This window comes from Nerophis ophidion, linkage group LG02, assembly GCF_033978795.1.
Source record: "Nerophis ophidion isolate RoL-2023_Sa linkage group LG02, RoL_Noph_v1.0, whole genome shotgun sequence".
NCBI classification, from domain to species: domain Eukaryota; kingdom Metazoa; phylum Chordata; class Actinopteri; order Syngnathiformes; family Syngnathidae; genus Nerophis; species Nerophis ophidion.
The window spans coordinates 73,120,669-73,141,482 of record NC_084612.1 but is presented as its reverse complement, the minus strand read 5'-3'; the positions used below and the strand labels follow the sequence as shown (position 1 = coordinate 73,141,482).

Sequence of the window (20,814 nt, the reverse complement as noted above, 5' to 3'; positions counted from 1 at the left end):
TCCTCGCTCAAATTAATGGGGAAATCATTGCTTCCTCGGTCCGAATTGCTCTCGCTGCTGGTGGCCATGATTGTAAACAATGTTCAGATGAGAGGAGCTCCACAAACCGTGACGTCACGCGCACATCGTCTGCTTCTTCCGGCACAGGCGAGGCTTTTTTATTAGCGACCAAATGTTGCGAACTTTATCGTGGATGTTCTCTACTAAATCCTTTCAGCAAAAATATGGCAATATGGCGAAATGATCAAGTATGACACATAGAATGGACCTGCTATCCCCGTTTAAATAAGAACATCTCATTTCAGTAGGCCTTCAATGCAGTATGAAGAAGAATATTTTAATGTAGACACATAGAATCATCATACTGCTGTGATTATAAGCATCAAGTGTTCATTCAAGGCTAAGGCAGAATATGGAGATATATATGGTGTATCATGACTGGACCTAAAAATTTTGATATTAAAAAAAGGCCACATCGCCCAGCCCTACTCAATATTATACTGAACATACAAAAATTAAGTTTTGTGTCGAGTTTTATCATTGATTTTTTTTTTTTTTGGTGAAGACAGGAAGTGTGCAGTCGGTCTTTAGAGTTTTGACGGCAGGTACGGCGAGAGAGTCTGTTGAAATTAGGGCTGGGCGATATATCGCGGGTTTGTCTCTGTGCGAATATAGAAAATGACTATATCATAATATTTGAGTATACTTTCTCACGCAGTTGCTTTTAGCTGCGGGCATTACACCACAGGCTCTTTCCACTCTTTCTTGCGTCTCCTTCTCACAGACAGCGTGCGCAGGTTCTTACACATGTCACATACTGTCACCTCATATGTCACATACCTATACGCCCTCGCCCGGCGTGGATAACGTTAGCTGTGATGCTAGCGAAGTGTTGCGAGGTATAATACGAGGGAAAGAAGTTGCGAATCTGGTAACATATTAAGGAAGAATGAATTCCCAACAAAAACAGCAGGGGGTCCATCGTCGGGCGGTGGTTTGGCTTCAAGCGGGAATATGTCGAATGGACAACTGTAATTTGTCAAATGTGAGGCAAAACGGCGTTGCTATAAAATGTAGCATTACAGCTAATATGTAGCATCGTTTGAAAACTCACCTGCTAATAACTTTAATACAGTTTTGGTAAATTGACTTATTTGTGATTTCCTTCTCTGCATGAAAGTTTAAAAGAAGCATATATTAACGCAGTATGAAAAAGAATGTTTTAATGTAGACAAATAGAATCGTCATACTGCTGTGATTATATGCTTAAAGTGTTCATTTAAGGCAGGGGTCGGGAACCTTTTTGGCTGATAGAGCCCATCCATCCATCCATTTTCTACCGCTTATTCCCTTTCGGGGTCGCGGGGGGCGCTGGCGCCTATCTCAGCTACAATCGGGCGGAAGGCGGGGTACACCCTGGACAAGTCGCCACCTCACCGCAGGGCCAACACAAATAGACAACATTCACACACTAGGGCCAATTTAGTGTTGCCAATCAACCTATCCCCAGGTGCATGTCTTTGGAGGTGGGAGGAAGCCGGAGTACCCGGAGGGAACCCACGCATTCACGGGGAGAACATGCAAACTCCACACAGAAAGAACCCGAGCCTGGATTTGAACCCAGGACTGCAGGACCTTCGTATTGTGAGGCAGACGCACTAACCCCTCTGCCATCGTGAAGTGTGCATTTTTTAAAAGTAAAACCAACAATTTTAGACTATAATAAGTCTGTAATTATTTTTAATAACATTGGTATTTCTTGAACAGGTGTGGTAGAAAACGGATGGATGGATTAAAATGCATGAGAATGTTTTATATTTTGAACATTATTTTTAACATTGTGACTACCAGCGGAATTATTTATTACTTAGCGTGTTAAGCAATGTCAGCTACGATTTATCTGAGAGCCAGGTGCAGTCATCAAAAGAGCCACATCTGGCTCTAGAGCCATAGGTTCACTACCCCTGATTTAAGGCTAAGGCAAAATACCGAGATATATATCGTATATCGCGATATCAAAAAAAAGCCATATCGCCCAGCCGTAGTTGAAATAAAAAAGTGTTTCTCGCCTTCCCGTCGGTCGTTTTTTCTTAATAAGGAAATGGCAGTAGCCAGCGTCATCTCACAAGACCCACAGGTGCTGTGAATGTCAATCAAGTGACCGAAGTGACGTCTTGGTGAAGATTGGGGACGGCGTGGCGCAGTGGGAGAGTGGCCGTGCGCAACCCGAGCGTCCCTGGTTCAATTCCCATCTACTACCAACCTCGTCACGTCCGTTGTGTCCTGAGCAAGACCCTTCACCCTTGCTCCTGATGGCTCCTCCTTGGCGCCTTGCATGGGAGCTCCCTCCATCAGTGTGTGAATGTGTGTGTGAATGGGTAAATGTGGAAGTAGTGTCAAAGCGCTTTGAGTACCTTGAAGGTATAAAAGTGCTATACAAGTACAACCCATTTATCATTTATTTAGACCCATAGGTTCCCTACCCCTGATTTAAGGCTAAGGCAAAATACCGAGGTATATATGGTATATCGCGATATGGCCTAAAAATATTGCGATATTAAAAAAAAAGCCATATCGCCCAGCCGTAGTTGAAATAAAAAAGTGTTTCTCGCCTTCCCGTCGGTCGTTTTTTCTTAATAATGAAATGGCAGCAGCCAGCGTCATCTCACAAGACCCACAGGTGCTGTGAATATCAATCAAGTGACCGAAGTGACGTCTTGGTGAAGATTGGGGACGGCGTGGCGCAGTGGGAGAGTGGCCGTGCGCAACCCGAGCGTCCCTGGTTCAATTCCCACCTAGTACCAACCTCGTCACGTCCGTTGTGTCCTGAGCAAGACACTTCACCCTTGCTCCTGATGGGTGCTGGTTGGCGCCTTGCATGGCAGCTCCCTCCATCAGTGTGTGAATGTGTGTGTGAATGGGTAAATGTGGAAGTAGTGTCAAAGCGCTTTGAGTACCTTGAAGGTAGAAAAGCGCTATACAAGTACAACCCATTTATCATTTATCAATAGAGCCCACATACTTTGGGAATGGTGCCATTACCGAGGGCAGTAGGTCAGCAAGAGTTGTCGTTGTGGCTGTATTAATGTTGCGGCTGCTATAGCAGTTATTATTATTATTAGTTTGACGAACATGCGTCTGAACCTCGAATTTTATAAGGTAATGATCGGACAATACTTTAGTATACGGGAGTATCGTAACTTTGGAAACGGTGATGCCCCTGACAAGCACTAGGTCTATCGTATTACCGTTGCGATGCGTGGGTTCATTTATTATTTGTGTGAGACCACAGCTATCAATTACAGTCTGGAGCGCTACGCACGGTGGGTCCGATGGGGTATTCATATGGATATTAAAGTCCCCCATTATGATTATATTATCGGCGTGTGTCACTAGATCAGCAACGAACTCTGAGAATTCATTAATAAAGTCCGAATAGGGCCCCGGGGGGGCGGTAGATAACAGCCAGGTGTAGAGGCAGCGGTGTGACAGACCTCATAGTAAGCACCTCAAACGATTTATATTTATTATTTATGTTAGGACTAAGGTTAAAGTTTTCGTTGTATATTAGTGCGACCCCCCCACCCCTTTTGAGCGGACGGGCAATATGCGCATGTGTAAAGTTAGGAGGACATGCCTCATTTAGCGCAAAAAAGTCGTTTGGGTTAAGCCAGGTTTCGCTGAGACCGATGACGTTAAGATTGTTGTCTCTGATAATATCATTAACTAACAACGTTTTGGGAGACAATGATCTTATGTTTAAAAAACCTATATTATAGGTAGTGGGCTGTTTTAGGGAGTTTTTGATCAAATTATCCGTAGTAGCAATATTAATAATGTTGTGTTTATTATGCCCAGTGCATTTAGTATAGTTACGACCATATCTAGGAATTGATACGACAGGAATTTTCCGATTGTTTGATTGTTGCTTTGATAAACTGCACGCATCATGGTTAGCCACCTCAGTAACGGGGATTTTCCGATTGTTTGTTTGTTGCTTTGATAAACTGCACGCATCATGGTTAGCCACCTCAGTAACGGGGATTTTCCGATTGTTTGTTTGTTGCTTTGATAAACTGCACGCATCATAGTTAGCCACCTCAGTAAAACACATGTCCAACTCTGAAACACTCAAAGCAGAAAAAACTTGTTCTAATTTAACTGACTCCTTACCCAGACCAGTAGTCTCGCATTTTCCATCTAAATCCGTCTTCGGGATGGAGGAAAGTGGTGTTCTGTGGGGATTAGCCTTCTGCTTTGTTTTTAGCCCCGCTCGGCATCCGCGTTTCCGATCACACTGCTGGCGTCTGCTCCGTAGACGGCCCCCGCTGCTACTATACTCCCCTGCTTCACAGGCCGCTGGATGTAGCCGCCGATGTATTCCCATGCTAGTTAGCAAGTCTAGCACGCAAGTGTCTATCAGTCCAAAACGGCCCGATATGTCCACATCCAGAAGTGTCTGGCGGTCGTACGTGATCACGTAGTGACCACGATGTGAGCCAGCCATAAAGTTTGTGGAATTGTCCGGTATTTCTGCCAAATGTTTCATCTTTAGCAGGAGCTCCTCGAGAGCGCAGCCCGTCCGGGCGCCGCCAGCATTTGAACCACCACAAATACATTTGAACCACCACAAATACATCAGAACCACCATACATAAATCTGGACCATCACAAATATATTTGAACCACCACAAATAAATGTCAAGCCCCACAAATACATTAGAACCACTACACGTACATTTCAAGCACCACAAAAACATAGGAGCCGCCACAAATACATTTAAAGCCCCACAAATACATTTGAACCACCACACATACATTTAAACCCCTACAAATACATTTGAACCACCACACATACATTTAAACCCCTACAAATACATTTGAACCACCACACATATATTTCAAGCCCCACAAATGCATTTGAACCACCACAAATACATTTGAACCACCACAAATACATTTGAACACACCTCAATCCAACCCACTTCTCCAAAGTGGGCTGGCTCAGGGTGGAGGACAGAGTAAAACAACTTGCACTGAGCCTAGTCTATAAAATCCGCTACACCTCCTTGATACCGAAGTACATGTCAAACTACTTCCTTAACGTAAATGACCGCCATAACCACAACGCCAGGGGGAGCTCCACAAACCACGTTAAACCCAGATTCCGATCTAACAAAGGTCTTAACTCATTCTCTTTCTATGCCACATCAATGTGGAATGCACTCCCAACAGGTATAAAAGTAAGTGCATCTCTAACCTCCTTCAAAACCGCTCTAAAACAACACCTCCAGGCAACTTCAACACTTTACTAATACCCTCCTCCATTCACATCCCATCTCCCCGGATTATGAACAACTCAAATGTACTTCTAATGTATATACTTGTTCTTATGCTATGTGAACTCACTATGTTCTCTGCTGGCTGTACATATACTACTCAGAGGTGGGTAGTAACGCGCTACATTTACTCCGTTACATTTACTTGAGTAACTTTTGGGATAAATTGTACTTCTACGAGTAGTTTTTATGCAACATACTTTTACTTTTACTTGAGTATATTTATAGAGAAGAAACGCTACTTTTACTCCGTTCCATTTATCTACATTAAGCTCGCTACTCGCTACTTTTTTTTTATCGATCTATTAATGTTTATTTTGGTTAATGACAGAGCTTCAAAGTAGGAACTACGCATGCCTGCGTTTCACCAATCACATGCAGTCACTGGTGACGTTGGACCAATCAAACAGAGCCAGGGGGTCACATGACCGTCACACGAAGAACCCGACATGTTGAAAAACTTATTGGAGTGTTACATTTAGTGGTCAATTGTACGGAATATGTACTGTACTGTGCAATTTAATAATAAAAGTATCAATCAATCAATCAAAAGTGTAAAGGAAAATAGACACTTTTTATTTCAACCGTACTTCCCGTCAAAAGCCTAAAGACCGATCGAAGAGTTCCTGTCTTCACAATAAAAGCGCTGCTCCATCGCGCCTGCGTTAACAAAATAAGAGTCTCCGAAAGCCAGCGCAAACAAGCTAGCAAGCAACGGAGATTGCTGCCAATGTATTCCTTGTAAAGTGTATAAAAACGAATATGGAAGCTGGACAGATAAGATGCCAAAAACCAACGACTTTCATGTGGTATTAGACAGAAAAGAGGACCTCTTTTTCTCCTCCATTTGCAAACGTGGACGTCTGATTCCAATCAATGCAAGTCATCAGAATCAGGTAATACACCAACTTATATTCTTGTCTTCATGAAAGATAGGAATCTATATGTTAAACATCCATGTATATTCATTAAAACACCTTCAACATGTCAACAAAAACGGCAAAATAAATAAATATAAATTATATACTGTATATATAAATGTATGTGTGTATATATATATATATATATATATATATGTGTGTGTATAAATGATGTGTGTGTATGTATGATATGTGTGTGTATGTATATATGAGGTAGATCACCTCGACTTGATCATTTACTAAGTAATTGATAAACGTTGAAAAACTTATTGGGGTGTTACCATTTAGTGGTCAATTGTACAGAATATGTACTGTACTGTGCAATCTACTAATACAAGTTTTAATCAATCAATCAAATCAATGAATGCCTACTGAGGCTATGGTGCTGTTAAGTTATTGTGGCTCAATGTGCCATTTTTTTTATTTTATTTTAATGTACTATTATTTAATATATATTATTGTTTTAGTTGCTTAAGAGATATTCCTGGCTCTGAATTTGCTCATTGCTATTTTTATGTTTTTGTGCATTATTTGTTGCCGTAATCATTAAACAAACAGGTTACTCATCAGTTACTCAGTACTTGAGTAGTTTTTTCACAACATACTTTTTACTTTTACTCAAGTAAATATTTGGGTGAGTACCCCTTACTTTTACTTGAGTAATAAATCTCTAAAGTAACAGTACTCTTACTTGAGTACAATTTCTGGCTACTCTACCCACCTCTGATACTACTAAATAAGACCTACACTGTTTCAATGTCCACATTTCTCTGTTGATGCAATTGTTGATGACTGAAGTACTGATATCAACCAAAGCTCCTCATCCCACCCCCCGGATTGTAAATAATGTAAATAATTCAATGTATATACTATGATGATTAACTTGTGTGATGACTGTATTATGTTGATAGTATATATTTGTACCATGAATTGATTAACGTGGACCCCGACTTAAACAAGTTGAAAAAGTTATTGGGGTGTTACCATTTAGTGGTCAATTGTACGGAATATGGACTGAACTGTGCAATCTACTAATAAAAGTATCAATAAATCAATCAATCAAAAACCATGTCTCTGTGTATGAAGGCTTCTTTTAGTCATTTGTTTCAATCAGTCTGTAGACGGAGCCCAGCATGTCACATGCTGCACAAGACAGGACATGCAGTGTCCTGGTGCCTCGTGCACATATGGAAACTACCTTAGATGTACTTAGGAGTAGTCAGCGTACGGCGTACTTATTAGGGGATGACGTCATCGATCCTCAGCTATTTTGACAACTGTCTCTGTGTTAGCGCATAATAAATCTATCCTGCTACACGAGCTGTACACTGACTATTCTTAACACGTATCCGAGCTCACTTTTAAGTATTGTATGCATACAGCTGGTTGCTTGTGAAAGACTGTACTGTGTATTTATTGTGTCGATTATACAAAAGTGAGAAAAAGGTTGCCAGAAAATAAAATCCTTACCTTTGAAAATTTGGACCAATCTACAGTGCAGGTGTCATAATTCTGTTGCTTTCCTGGATGGAGGAGAAAAGGAGAGGAGGACGTTTAAAAACTAGAGTAAGTGTTTCTGCAGAAACATTTAATGTTTTTTTAATGCCACTTAAAATAAATTGAATGCCCACGTACTACTGCAAAATTGTAAAGCATTTGACGAGAATCATCTTGAAAAGTTAACATTAACTGTTACTCTCTAGCAAATTAGAATTGGCTCAGAAGACTGTTTAATGTAAGAATTGATCTAGATTTTTATTTATCTTTTGCAGCACAAGTTGCTTTGTTGGTGTCACTTCCTTTAATGCAGGGGTGTCAAACTCAAATATAGAGTGGGCCAAAATTTAAAACTAAACAAAGGTTGAACAAATTAACCTTTTAATAGGGACCCAAACAAGTTTTGCATTGAATATTGAACAAGCAAGGCTTAAATAGCTTTATAGTGACATGCAAAATCCAGTTACAAATAATAATAATAATAATAGTTAAAAACTATCAAGGGCATATCAAATACATGCAGTCTTTTGAGGTAAATATCACAATACATTTTTTCCACAGACCAATAATACATTTGAAAATAAAATAACAATAATGAATGAATCAAACATTCAAGCCTTGAAGTCGCAAGAGAAAGTGCATGAATAAAACGTTAATTGTTGTTCAGTTTGCTAGACTGATTTGCTTTAACACTGAATATGGAACAAGCAACGCTTATATAACTTAATAGTGCAAAATAAACTTTCACAAAAAAAAAACATCAATGGTATATTAAATAACATTTTTATAAGAAATGTAATGCCTCTTTTCTGGGTATTTGTTCTGTTGTGTTTATGTTGTGTTACGGTGCGGATGTTCTCCTGAAATGTGTCTGTTATTCTAGTTTAGTGTGTGTGGAGAGGCGGGGCCGACAGTCCGACAGAGAGGCAGGGCACGCCCAAGATGGCGGTGAGGAGGCGGGGATGGCGAGCGAGCGGCGAGGCAGGGCGTGCCGGGAGCGACGCCACAATCGAGATCAGGTGCGATTAATGCGATTAATGAATCCTCTCGCACTGTTTAAAAGGGCGGCAACGAAGAAACAACGAAGGAACGAGACGAAGGGCATGCAACCCAAAAGAGAGCGAGAGGTAGACGACGCGGGCGACTGAAAAGAAAACCAAAAAATACTTTTCCTATTGAAAAATAAAGTCAACACTGCTCAAAGTCATGTCCTTCCTTGGTGGTCCCTGGATGCCGCACGACGGTCAGAGTCGTTCACAGTCTGGTTTGACTGTGTGGAGCATATTTGTAACAGTGTTAAAGTTGTTTATACGGCCACCCTAAGTGTGAACTGTATGGCTGTTGACCAAGTATGACTTGCATTCACTTGTGTGTAAAGCCGCATATATTATGTGACTGGGCCGGCACACTTGTTTGTATGGAGGAAAAGCGGACGTGGCGACATGTTGTAGAGGACGCTAATGGAAGTGCCTTTAAGGCACGCCCCCAATATTGTTGTCCGGGTGGAAATCGGGAGAATATTTGCCCAGGGAGATTCTCGGGAGGGGCACTGAATTTCAGGAGTCTCCCAGAAAAATCGAGAGGGTTTTGCCCACATATGTCCACTTACTCATAGTTATTCACATCGACGTCCCACTGGGGTGAGTTTTTCCTTGCCCTAATGTGGTCTATGTACCGCGGATGTCGTTGTGGCTTGTGCAGCCCTTTGAGACACTTGTGATTTAGGCCTATATAAATAAACCTGAATTGATTGATTTTCGCAAAAGTCTTCTCCTATGGTTTTGAAGCAATTTGCACATTAAAAGTGATGGTTGTATTAAAATGATTAATTCCAGCGCCAACATTAAAGTGACTTTACTACAAAACCCAAAACAAGTGAAGTTGGCACATTGTGTAAATCATAAATAAAAACAGAATACAAAGTTTTGCAAATCCTTTTCAATTTATATTCAAATAAATAGACTGCGAATACAAGATATTTAATGTTCAAACTGAGAAACTTAATTTATTGTTGCATATAATCATTAACTTAGAATTTAATGGCAGCAACACAGCAAAAAATGTGTCACAGGAGCGTTTTACCACTGTGTTACATGGCCTTTCCTTTTAACAACGCTTGTTGTTAAAAGGCGTAAACATTTGAAAACTAAGGAGACCATTTTTTTAAGCTTTTCAAGTGAAATTATTTCCCATTCTTGCTTGATGTACAGCTTAAGTTGTTCAACAGTCCAGGTTATCCGTTGTCATATTTTAGGCTTCATATTTGTGCCACAGTTTCAATGGGAGACAGGTCTGGACTACAGGCAGGCCAGTCTAGAACCCGCACTCTTTTACTATGAAGCCACGCTATTGTAACACTTGCAGAATGTAGCTTGGCATTGTCTTGCTTAAATAAGCAGGGGCGTCCATGAAAAACACGTTGCTTGGATGGCAACATATGTTGCTCCAAAACCTGTATGTACCTTTCAGCACGAATGGTACTTTCACAGATGTGTAAGTTACCCATGCCTTGGGCACTAATACACCCTCATACCATCACAGATGCTGGCTTTTCAACTTTGCGCCTAGAACAGTTCGGATGGTTCTTTTCCTCTTTGGTCCAGAGGACACGAAGTCCACAGTTTCCAAAAACAATTTGAAATGTGGACTCGTCAGACCACAGAACACTTTTCCACTTTGCATCAATCCATCTTAGATGAGTTTAGGCCCAGCAAATTCAGCAGCATTTCTGGGTGTTGTTGATAAAACAGCTTTGGCTTTTCATAATAGAGTTTTAACTTGCACTTACAGATGTAGCGACCAACTGAATTTACTGACAGTGGTTTTCTGAAGTGTTCCTGAGCCTAAGTGGTGACATCCTTCACACGCGGATGTCGGTTTTTAACGCATTACCGCCTGAGGGATCAAAGGTCCGTGATACCGTCGCTTACCTGCAGTGATTTCTTCAGATTCTCAGAAACCTTTGACAATATTACGGACCGTAGATGGGGAAATCCCTAAATTCCTTGCAATAGCTCGTTGAGAAATATTGTTCTTAAACTGTTGGACAATTTGAAGTGAAGTGAATTATATTTATATAGCGCTTTTTTCTAGTGACTCAAAGCACTTTACATAGTGACACCCAATATCTAAGTTACATTTAAACCAGTGTGGGTGGCACTGGGAGCAGGTGGGTAAAGTGTCTTGCCCAAGGACACAACGGCAGTGACTAGGATGGCGGAAGCGGGAATCGAACCCTCAAATTGCTGGCACGGCCGCTCTACCAACCGAGCTATACGGCTCTGCTCACGCACTTGTTCACAAAGTGGTGACCCTCGCCCCATCCTTGTTTGTGAGTGACTGAGCATTTAATGGGAGCCGTTTTATACCCAATCATGGCACCCACCTGTTCCCAATTGGCCTGTTCACCTGTGGGATGTTCCAAATAAGTGTTTGACGAGCATTCCTCAACTCTCTCAGTCTTTTTTTGCCACTGATGCCAGCTTTTTTTAAACATGTTGTAGGCATCAAACGTTAAAGTTCGATTGTTAAGTATCTTGTCTTTGCAGTCTATTCAACTGAATATAGGTTGAAAAGGATTTGTAAATCCTTGTACCCCGCCTTCCGTTCCGATTGTAGCTGAGATAGGCACCGCGACCCCAAAGGGAATAAGCGGTAGGAAATGGATGGATGTATTCTGTTTTTATTTACCATTTACACAACATGCCAACTTCAGTGGTTTTGGGTTTTGTACTTCAAGTAAGTCCCTGTTCACAACAAAACAGAGAGTGTGGATGACTGATAAGAGGTTAAATAAATAAATGGGTTGTACTTGTATAGCGCTTTTCTACCTTCAAGGTACTCAAAGCGCTTTGACACTACTTCCACATTTACCCATTCACACACACATTCACACACTGATGGAGGGAGCTGCCATGCAAGGCGCCAACCAGCACCCATCAGGAGCAAGGGTGAAGTGTCTTGCTCAGGACACAACGGACGTGACGAGGTTGGTACTAGGTGGGGATTGAACCAGGGACCCTCGGGTTGCGCAGGCCACTCTCCCACTGCGCCACGCCGTCGCTCTGTTTATGTGATTCTAAAGTCAAATAAAAATGTTCAGAGTGAGACCTCTTGTCTCCAATCTGTAAGCCAGAGATAAAGGAAAGATACACACTGACATTGCAATTTATCGATGATGGCATAATTATTACCATCCATCCATCCATCCATCTTCTTCCGCTTACCCGAGGTCGGGTTGTGGGGGCAGCAGCCTAAGCAGGGAAACCCAGACTTCCCTCTCACCAGCCACTTCATCTAGCTCTTCCCGGGGGATCCCGAAGGCGTTCCCAGGCCAGCCGGGAGACATAGTCTTCCCAACGTGTCCTGGGTCTTCCCCGTGGCCTCCTACCGGTTGGACGTGCCCTAAACACCTCCCTCGGGAGGCGTTCGGGTGGCATCCTGACCAGATGCCCGAACCACCTCATCTGGCTCCTCTCCATGTGGAGGAGCAGCGGCTTTACTTTGAGTTCCTCCCGGATGACAGAGCTTCTCACCCTATCTCTAAGGGAGAGCCCCGCCACCCGGCGGAGGAAACTCATTTCGGCCGCTTGTACCCGTGATCTTATCCTTTCGGTCATGACCCAAAGCTCATGACCATAGGTGAGGATGGGAACGTAGATCGACCGGTAAATTGAGAGCTTTGCCTTCCGGCTCAGCTCCTTCTTCACCACAACGGATCGGTACAACGTCCGCATTACTGAAGACGCCGCACCGATCCGCCTGTCGATCTCACGATCTACTCTTCCCCCACTCGTGAACAAGACTCCTAGGTACTTGAACTCCTCCACTTGGGGCAGGGTCTCCTCCCCAACCCGGAAATGGCACTCCACCCTTTTCCGGGAGAGAACCATGGACTCGGTCTTGGAGGTGCTGACTCTCATTCCGGCCGCTTCACACTCGGCTGCAAACCGATCTAGTGAGAGCTGAAGATCCCGGCCAGATGAAGCCAACAGGACCACATCGTCCGCAAAAAGCAGAGACCTAATCCCGCGGCCACCAAACCGGAACCCCTCAATGCCTTGACTGCGCCTAGAAATTCTGTCCATAAAAGTTATGAACAGAATCGGTGACAAAAAAGACTGAGAGAGTTGAGGAATGCTCATCAAACACTTATTTGGAACATCCCACAGGTGAACAGGCCAATTGGGAACAGGTGGGTCCCATGATGGCATAATTATTACGTTAATTTTAATTTATTGTTCCATTAGTTGATTCATTGACTATCGGCCCTACAATTGTAGGGTTATTTCTAAATCCCTCTGGACATGGAATGTAATGCCATTGAAGGCCTTAATTTTCGTAAAATTCCACTTGATGACTTTGAATGACCAGTGAAGACCCTGTAAATACAAAAATCTTGCAGGACTCACCAAAAAGCCTGAGAGCGATCATTTCCAGCTGATCATCATTCAGACCACGTTTGGCGGCAGAGAGAAACTGCCAACTCAGCATCTGTCCCAGCTGTGGCCAAGGGGCTGCTTGGGAGTTGGCAAAGAACATCAGGTCCTGGGAAATAAACAAAACGAATGCAGATCAATCCATCATCACTATTCATCTGATTCAATACTTGAACACAATTCGCCCATGAGCTCAGTTGACGCGGTGGCGACAGGCTACAGAAGCAAACAAGTCAATATGGAAGACGCTAAAGAAGCACGTCGGTCGTCTTTGAAGGAAATTTAATTTAAAAAAAACATGATGAAACTGTCGACCGACATTAAGACACGAGCATGGTCTGTTTGTATTCCAAAAGTGATATTTTGAAGAGCCATTGCCTTCGACACATTTTCGTTTTTTCCCTGACTTTATTACCTTTATGAGCCACTTCTTTTGGGACTCTATGAAAGCTATTTCCTGTCCCTCTACTTGAACGACTGGAACACCCAAGAACAGAACAGCAATACGGCATTTTCTGCTGAAGCTCTACACTCACTCTCACTTTCTCTAATGCTACGCTCGAGCTGCTTGACCATCGTGTGAAATAAGCCGCAAAGAAGAAAAACGAATGTGACGTCATATGCAACCTTCCTATAGCGTAGCACAGGGGTCGGGAACCTTTTAACTGAGAGAGCCAAGAAGCTAAGTATTTTAAAATGTATTTACATAACAGCCATATAATATTTTTTCAACACTGAACACAACTAAAAGCGTGCATTTTTAAGTAAGACTAACATTTCTAGAGTACAATAGGTCTCTTATTCTTTGTAATAACATTGTTATTCTGATGCTAACTGTTGACTTTTTTTAACAGTGTGATCTCTACGCTGCTGATCCACCTCCTCTTGAGATGGTTTCCTGTGGACGGGACTCTCGCTGCTGTCTTGGATCCGCTTTGAACTGAACTCTCACGGCTGTGTTGGAGCCACTATGGATTGAACTTTCACAGTATCATGTTAGACCCGCTCGACATCCATTGCTTTCGGTCCCCTAGAGGGGGTGGGGGGTTGCCCACATCTGAGGTCCTCTCCAAGGTTTCTCATAGTCAGCATTGTCACTTGCGTCCCACTGGATGTGAATTCTCCCTGCCCACTGGGTGTGAGTTTTCCTTGCCCTTTTGTGGGTTCTTCCGAGGATGTTGTAGTCGTAATGATTTGTGCAGTCCTTTGAGACATTTGTGATTTGGGGCTATATAAATAAACATTGATTGACGATTGATTAAAAGTGGAATTATTCATTACTTATCGTGTCAAGCAATGTCAGCTCAGATTTATCCGAGAGCCATAGGTTCCTTACCCCTGGCGTAGCATGTTTACCTTTTGTAAAGTACTTGACGTTACATGGCTGGGAACATTTTAGATGCAAGCCTATATCCTTTAACTGTCTATGCCACGTCAAGGCTTGGTTAGCCCAGAATTTTTTAATAATGACTGAAGGAAAAACTGCAATTTTAGTTTTTGGTCCAGCCCTCACTGACTAGGGACCATTGCAAAATGATGTGCGTCCCAAAGTCACCAGCCTTGGCGTCACCATAGACCAGGGGTAGGGAACCTATGGCTCTAGAGCAAGGGTCGGGAACCTTTTTGGCTGAGAGAGCCATGAAAGCCAAATATTTCAAAATGTATTTCTGTGAGAGCCGTATAATCTTTTTTTTAACACTGAATACAACTAAATGCGTGCATTTTTAAGACCAACATTTTTATAGTATAATAAGTCTCTTATTCTTTTTAAAAATGGTAAAAAAAAAAAAAAAAAAGATAAATGGTTGTACTTGTATAGCACTTTTCTACCCCTTTTTAAGGAGCCCAAAGCGCTTTGACACTATTTCCACATTCACACACACATTCACACACTGATGGCGAAAACTGCCATGCAAGGCGCTAACCAGGACCATCATGAGCAAGGGTGAAATCAATCAATCAATCAATGTTTACTTATATAGCCCTAAATCACTAGTGTCTCAAAGGGCTGCACAAACTACAACACAAACCACTACGACATGCTCGGTAGGCCCACATGAGGGCAAGGAAAACTCACACCCAGTGGGACGTCGGTGACAATGATGACTATGAGAACCTTGGAGAGGACACAACGGACGTGACGAAGATGGTAGAAGGTGGGGATTGAACCACTAACCCTCAGTTTGCTGGCACAGCCACTGTCCCAACTTCGCCACGCTGTCCCCAAGATAATAATATTGTTATTATAAAGCTAACCAATAATAAATATGGTACTTCTTACAATTAAAGCGACTTCTTGAACAGGTGCGATAGAAAATGGACGGTTGGACAAAAATGCATGAGAATGTTTTATAATTCGAACATTATTTTTAACACTGTGATTACCGGCGGAATTATTAATTACTTATCGTGTTAAGCAATGTCAGCTAAGATTTATCTGAGAGCCAGATGCAGTCATCAAAAGAGCCACATCTGGCTCTAGAGCCATAGGTTCCCTACCCCTGCTCTAGAGCCACATGTTTTGATGACTGCATCTGGCTCTCAGATAAATCTTAGCTGATATTGCTTAACACGATAAGTAAAGAATAATTCCCCTGGTAATCACAGTGTTAAAAATAACTTTCAAATTATAAAACATTCTCAGGCATTTTAATCCAACCATCCATTTTGTATCCCGCCTGTTCAATAAGTCGCATTAATGGTAAGAAGAATTATATTTTTTATTGGTTAGCTTTAGAATAACAATGTTATTAAAAAGAATAACAGACTTATTATACTCTAAAAATGTTGGTCTTAAAAAGGTACGCATTTACTTATATGGCTCTCAAGGAAATACATTTTGAAATATTTGGCTTTCATGGCTCTCTCAGCCAAAAGGTTCCCGACCCCTGCCATAGACAGTGATTTTTAACTTTACAAACAAGTCAATGGCGTTTTAAAATCGTGTTTTTATCATCTTCGCCTTTTAGCCAAGGTAAAACCGTTTTTTTCTTTTAACCTTTTTGAAAAAGTGGCGCAAGCTTTTATTTCAAGTGGTCTGGACTACTGCAATGCACTTAATGCTGGTATCGGCCAAAAAGCTCTCTCCCGGTTGCAGTTAGTCCAGAACGCGGCAGCACGACTTTTAACAGGGGCCAGGAAACGCCAGCATATAACCCCAGTTCTTGAGAATTTGGACTTGCTCCCTGTTCATTTTAGAATTGATTTTAAAACATTGCTGTTTGTTTTTAAAGCTCTAGCACCTCATTATATCTCAGACCTCATCCAAATTTACACTCCTGCACGCGCTCTGAGGTCCGAGAGCCAGCTCCAGCTCCCGGTGCCCAAGACCAGACTTAAAACCAGGGGAGATAGGGCTTTCTTTGTGGTCAGCCCTCTATGTTAGAACTGCTCACACACTGGAGTGTTTCAAGTCTCGTCTTAAGACCCACTTTTATTCTTTGGTTTTTAGAAGTACGTGAGTTGTTTGGTCCTCTATGTTTTCTGTGGGTTTTTTTTTAAATTTTGATTTCTATTTATTGTTTTAATAGGTTTGAGTTTTTAGTCATTTATATATATATATATATATATATATATATCATATTTTATATGTTGGGCGGTATAGCACGGTTGGTAGAGTGGCCGTGCCAGCAACTTGAGGGTTGCAGGTTCGATTACCGCTTCCGCCATCCTAGTCACTGCCGTTGTGTCCTTGGGCAAGACACTCTACCCACGTGCTCCCAGTGCCACCCACACTGGTTTAAATGTAACTTAGATATTGGGTTTCATTATGTAAAGCGCTTTGAGTCACTAGAGAAAAGCGCTATATAAATATAATTCACAATATTCTTATATTTGTTTCTATATTGGGGTTTTTTTTATTCAGTCATTGGTGGAGCTAAGGATATTTGAAATATTGTTTTTAATATTCTTGTGCAGCACTTTGGAAACATTTATGTTGTTTAAATGTGCTATACAAATAAAGTGGAAGACTTTATTTTATTATAAAGTGCTGAAAGGCACATACAGGTTTTGGAGCAACATATGTTGGCATCCAAGCAATGTGTTTTTCATGGACGCCCCTGCTTATTTAAGCAAGACAATGCCAAGCCACATTCAGCACGTGTTACAATAGCGTGGCTTCTTAGTAAAAGAGTGCGGGTACTAGACTGGCCTGCCTGAAGTCCAGACCTGTCTCCCATAGAAAATGTGTGGCGCATTATGAAGCCTAAAATATGACAACGGAGAACCTTACTAAGCGTTGTTAAAAGGAAAGGCCATGTAACACAGTGGTACAAATGCCCCTGTGCCAACTTTTTTGCAATGTGTTGCTGCTGCCATTAAATTCTAAGTTAATGGCATCCATCCATTTTCTACCGCTTATTCCCTTTTTGGGGTCGCTGGCGCCTATCTCAGCTAAAATCGGGCGGAAGGCGGGGTTTACCCTGGACAAGTCGCCACCTCATCGCAGGGCCAACACAGATAGACAGACAACATTCACACTCACATTCACACACTAGGGCCAATTTAGTGTTGCCAATCAACCTATCCCCAGGTGCATGTCTTTGGAAGTGGGAGGAAGCCGGAGTACCCGGAGGGAACCCACGCATTCACGGGGAGAACATGCAAACTCCACACAGAAAGATCTCGAGCCTGGATTTGAACCCAGGACTGCAGGAACTTCGTATTGTGAGGCAGACGCGCTAACCCTAAGTTAATGATTATTTGCAAAAAGAAATTAAGTTTCTCAGTTCGAACATTAAATATATTGTCTTTGCAGTCTATTCAATTGAATACAAGTTGAAAAGGATTTGCAAATCATTGTATTCTGTTTTTATATTTATTTATTTATTAAAAACACTTGTGTTCTTTGGGGTTTTTTTTGCTGACGTCAGACTGATATGACATCTGACATAAATATCGGATGTTGACACCTCAAAGTGCAATATCCCTAATATTGAAAAATGATAAAAATGGCTTGCTTAACGGTATTTGTAATGGCTCACTTTGGGGTCCTGGCTGAGCATGTTGAACCACAGCACAGACGCCCAGGCACTATTCAGCTGACTGGAGTTGGAGATGACGACCACTGGGAGGGACGTGGCCTAGGTTTGGAACAAGCAAGATGAACTCCTTATTCCCAGGTGCAACATCTTCAATCTTAAACCAATTGAGATGGACGCGTCAAAAAAAAAAAGATAGCTTACCTGCAAGTCGACCGACATGCCTTTCAGCACAAAGGTGGTGTTGAAGCAGATGATGTGCAATTCTTCTGTCACGCTGAGAGAAAGCTTTAATCAGAGGAACACGCACAGATCACCCGACTGTTGGTCACTTAGACTAGGAACAAGTGTCTCCACATGTTGTCCATGTCCACTCACATCGCCCGTTCCTCGACCACCTCCTCCTGACTTCTGCTCCTTCAAAGTCTGCAAGGCAAAATGTGTATTTGGGAGATGGCTTTACCTGTGTGACATGCTGTTAAAACACATTTGTAAGTGTAAATTCCTGTAATACTGTACAGGCTAAAATGTTGGACACGCCTTGTCATTCAATGTGTTTTCTTTATTTTCATGACTAGTGTAGATTGTCACTGAAGGCATCAAAACTATGAATGAACACATATGGAGTTATGTACTTAACAAAAAAAGGGTGAAATGACTGAAAACCCATCCATCTTCTTCCGCTTATCCGAGGTCGGGTCACGGAGGCAGCAGCCGAAGCAGGGAAGCTCAGACTTCCCTCTCCCCAGCCACTTCAACCAGCACTTCCCGGGGGATCCCGAGGCGTTCCCAAGCCAGCCTGGAGACATAGTCTTCCCGACGTGTCCTGGGTCTTCCCCGTGGTCTCCTACCGATTGGACGTGCCCTAAACACCTCCCTAGGGAGGCGTTCGGGTGGCATCCTGACCAGATGCCCGAACCACCTCATCTGGCTCCTCTCCATGTGGAGGAGCAGCGGCTTTACTTTGAGCTCCTCCTGAATGAAGCTCATTTTGGCCGCTTGTACCCGTGATCTTGTCCTTTTGGTCATAACCCGAAGCTCATGACCATAGGTGAGGATGGGAACGTAGATCGACCGGGAAATTGAGAGCTTTGCCTTCCGGCTCAGCTCCTTCTTCACCACAACGGATCGGTACAGCGTCCGCATTACTGAAGACGTCGCACCGATCCGCCTGTCGATCTCACGATCCACTCTTCCCTCACTCGTGAACAAGACTCCGTGACTAACTAAGACTAATATGACTGAAAACATGTTTTATATTCTAGTTTCTTCAAAATAACCATCCTTTTTTGCTCTGATTACTGCTTTGCACACTCTTGGCATTCTCTCCATGAGCTTTAAGAGGTAGTCACCTGAAATGGTTTTCACTTCACAGGTGTGCCTTATTAGGGTTGATTAGTGGAATTTCTTTAGACTTCCTTTTTATTGTCATTCAAATGTGAACTTTACGGCACAGATAAGAACGAAATTGTGTTACATAAGCTCATGGTAGTGCAGGATAAAAAAAAGCAATAAGGTGCATATATAATTAAATAAATCTATATAAATAATATATAAATATATATATACAAAATAAATAAATATAAATAAATAAATAAATAGATTACTGTACAGATAACTATATTGCACTTTTTCACATGCGTCTATGTTTATGGGTGTATGTTATATTGTCTTTTTTATTCCAGCGAGTTAATCCATTTTGGGGGAAGTTGAGGGGATAATTTAATTATGATGCGTTCAAGAGTCTTACGGCCTGAGGGAAGAAGATGTTACAGAACCAGGAGGTTCTGCTTCGGAGGCTGCGGAACCACTTTCTAGTGGAATTTCTTGCTTTATCAATGGGGTAAGAATCATAACTTGTGTTGTCCAAATGTTTGGACCGTACTGTATTCCATTTTTATTATGTATTAATTATCACATTTATTGTTTCACTGTGCAATGTTTCTGTTGTTGCATCATTAAGTATGCTTGTTTTGATTGCACTATTTGTATTTTATTATTCTATTCCCAACATCTGGCAATTGATACCGCAATCAATTCATTGCACGATTAATCGAATCGACATCCAAGTTTTAATTTGTGCAGTAAACTAACAGAGTGACCCTTCTTCTCAGTCATTAACAATATCTGTCTCGGCGCAGACGTGAGCGGGGCGCCGTCGCCATCACTCACAGTACAGAGAGCCTCACGACTCACCAATGAGAAGTGACGCAAAGTAGTACAAATTAGTAGGAAAAAAAATAAGATTTTAATGCTTAATGTGCCATTCTGTGACTATCTCTGTTTCAAATAGGATGGGCAATATACGCCCATCAACACGGACAAATGCCGTCGTGATAACAATATACAAAAAGACAACGTCTGACCTAATTTTCCCAACTTCGGAAAAAAATACACTTTAAGTTGTTCAATATTTATTTAAGTTAAATTTTTGCTAGCGGAAATGAGTCCATTTTGTTCCAAACAAAGTTATTTACTTTGTAATTACACTACAGTGGTAAATCATTCTAGAGTAATGATGAATACAACTTTATATCCTCTTAAACGTTTTTTTGCATTATCATATATTATGATTACATTACATAGGGGTGTAACGGTACGTGTATTTGTATTGAACCGTTTCGGTACGGGGGTTTCGG

At 41.9% G+C, this 20,814-nt stretch overlaps 1 protein-coding gene across 9 annotated transcripts in view; it reads right to left on the bottom strand.

Moving 5' to 3' along the window:
- The window catches only part of stat2 (signal transducer and activator of transcription 2), a 187,259-nt gene that overhangs the window by 112,166 nt on the left and 54,279 nt on the right, over window positions 1–20,814 (bottom strand). For all 9 annotated transcript variants that reach the window (XR_009804723.1, XR_009804718.1, XM_061890364.1 and 6 more), the window contains 5 exons: window positions 18,554–18,601; window positions 18,380–18,463; window positions 18,179–18,277; window positions 13,167–13,302; window positions 7,729–7,781 (listed from right to left, as the gene is read on the bottom strand). Coding sequence is in view for 7 of the 9 variants with exons in the window: in XM_061890364.1 (XP_061746348.1) it covers window positions 7,729–7,781; window positions 13,167–13,302; window positions 18,179–18,277; window positions 18,380–18,463; window positions 18,554–18,601 (420 nt within the window). In the remaining 2 variants the exon portion in view is untranslated. The remainder of the gene's footprint in view (window positions 1–7,728; window positions 7,782–13,166; window positions 13,303–18,178; window positions 18,278–18,379; window positions 18,464–18,553; window positions 18,602–20,814) is intronic.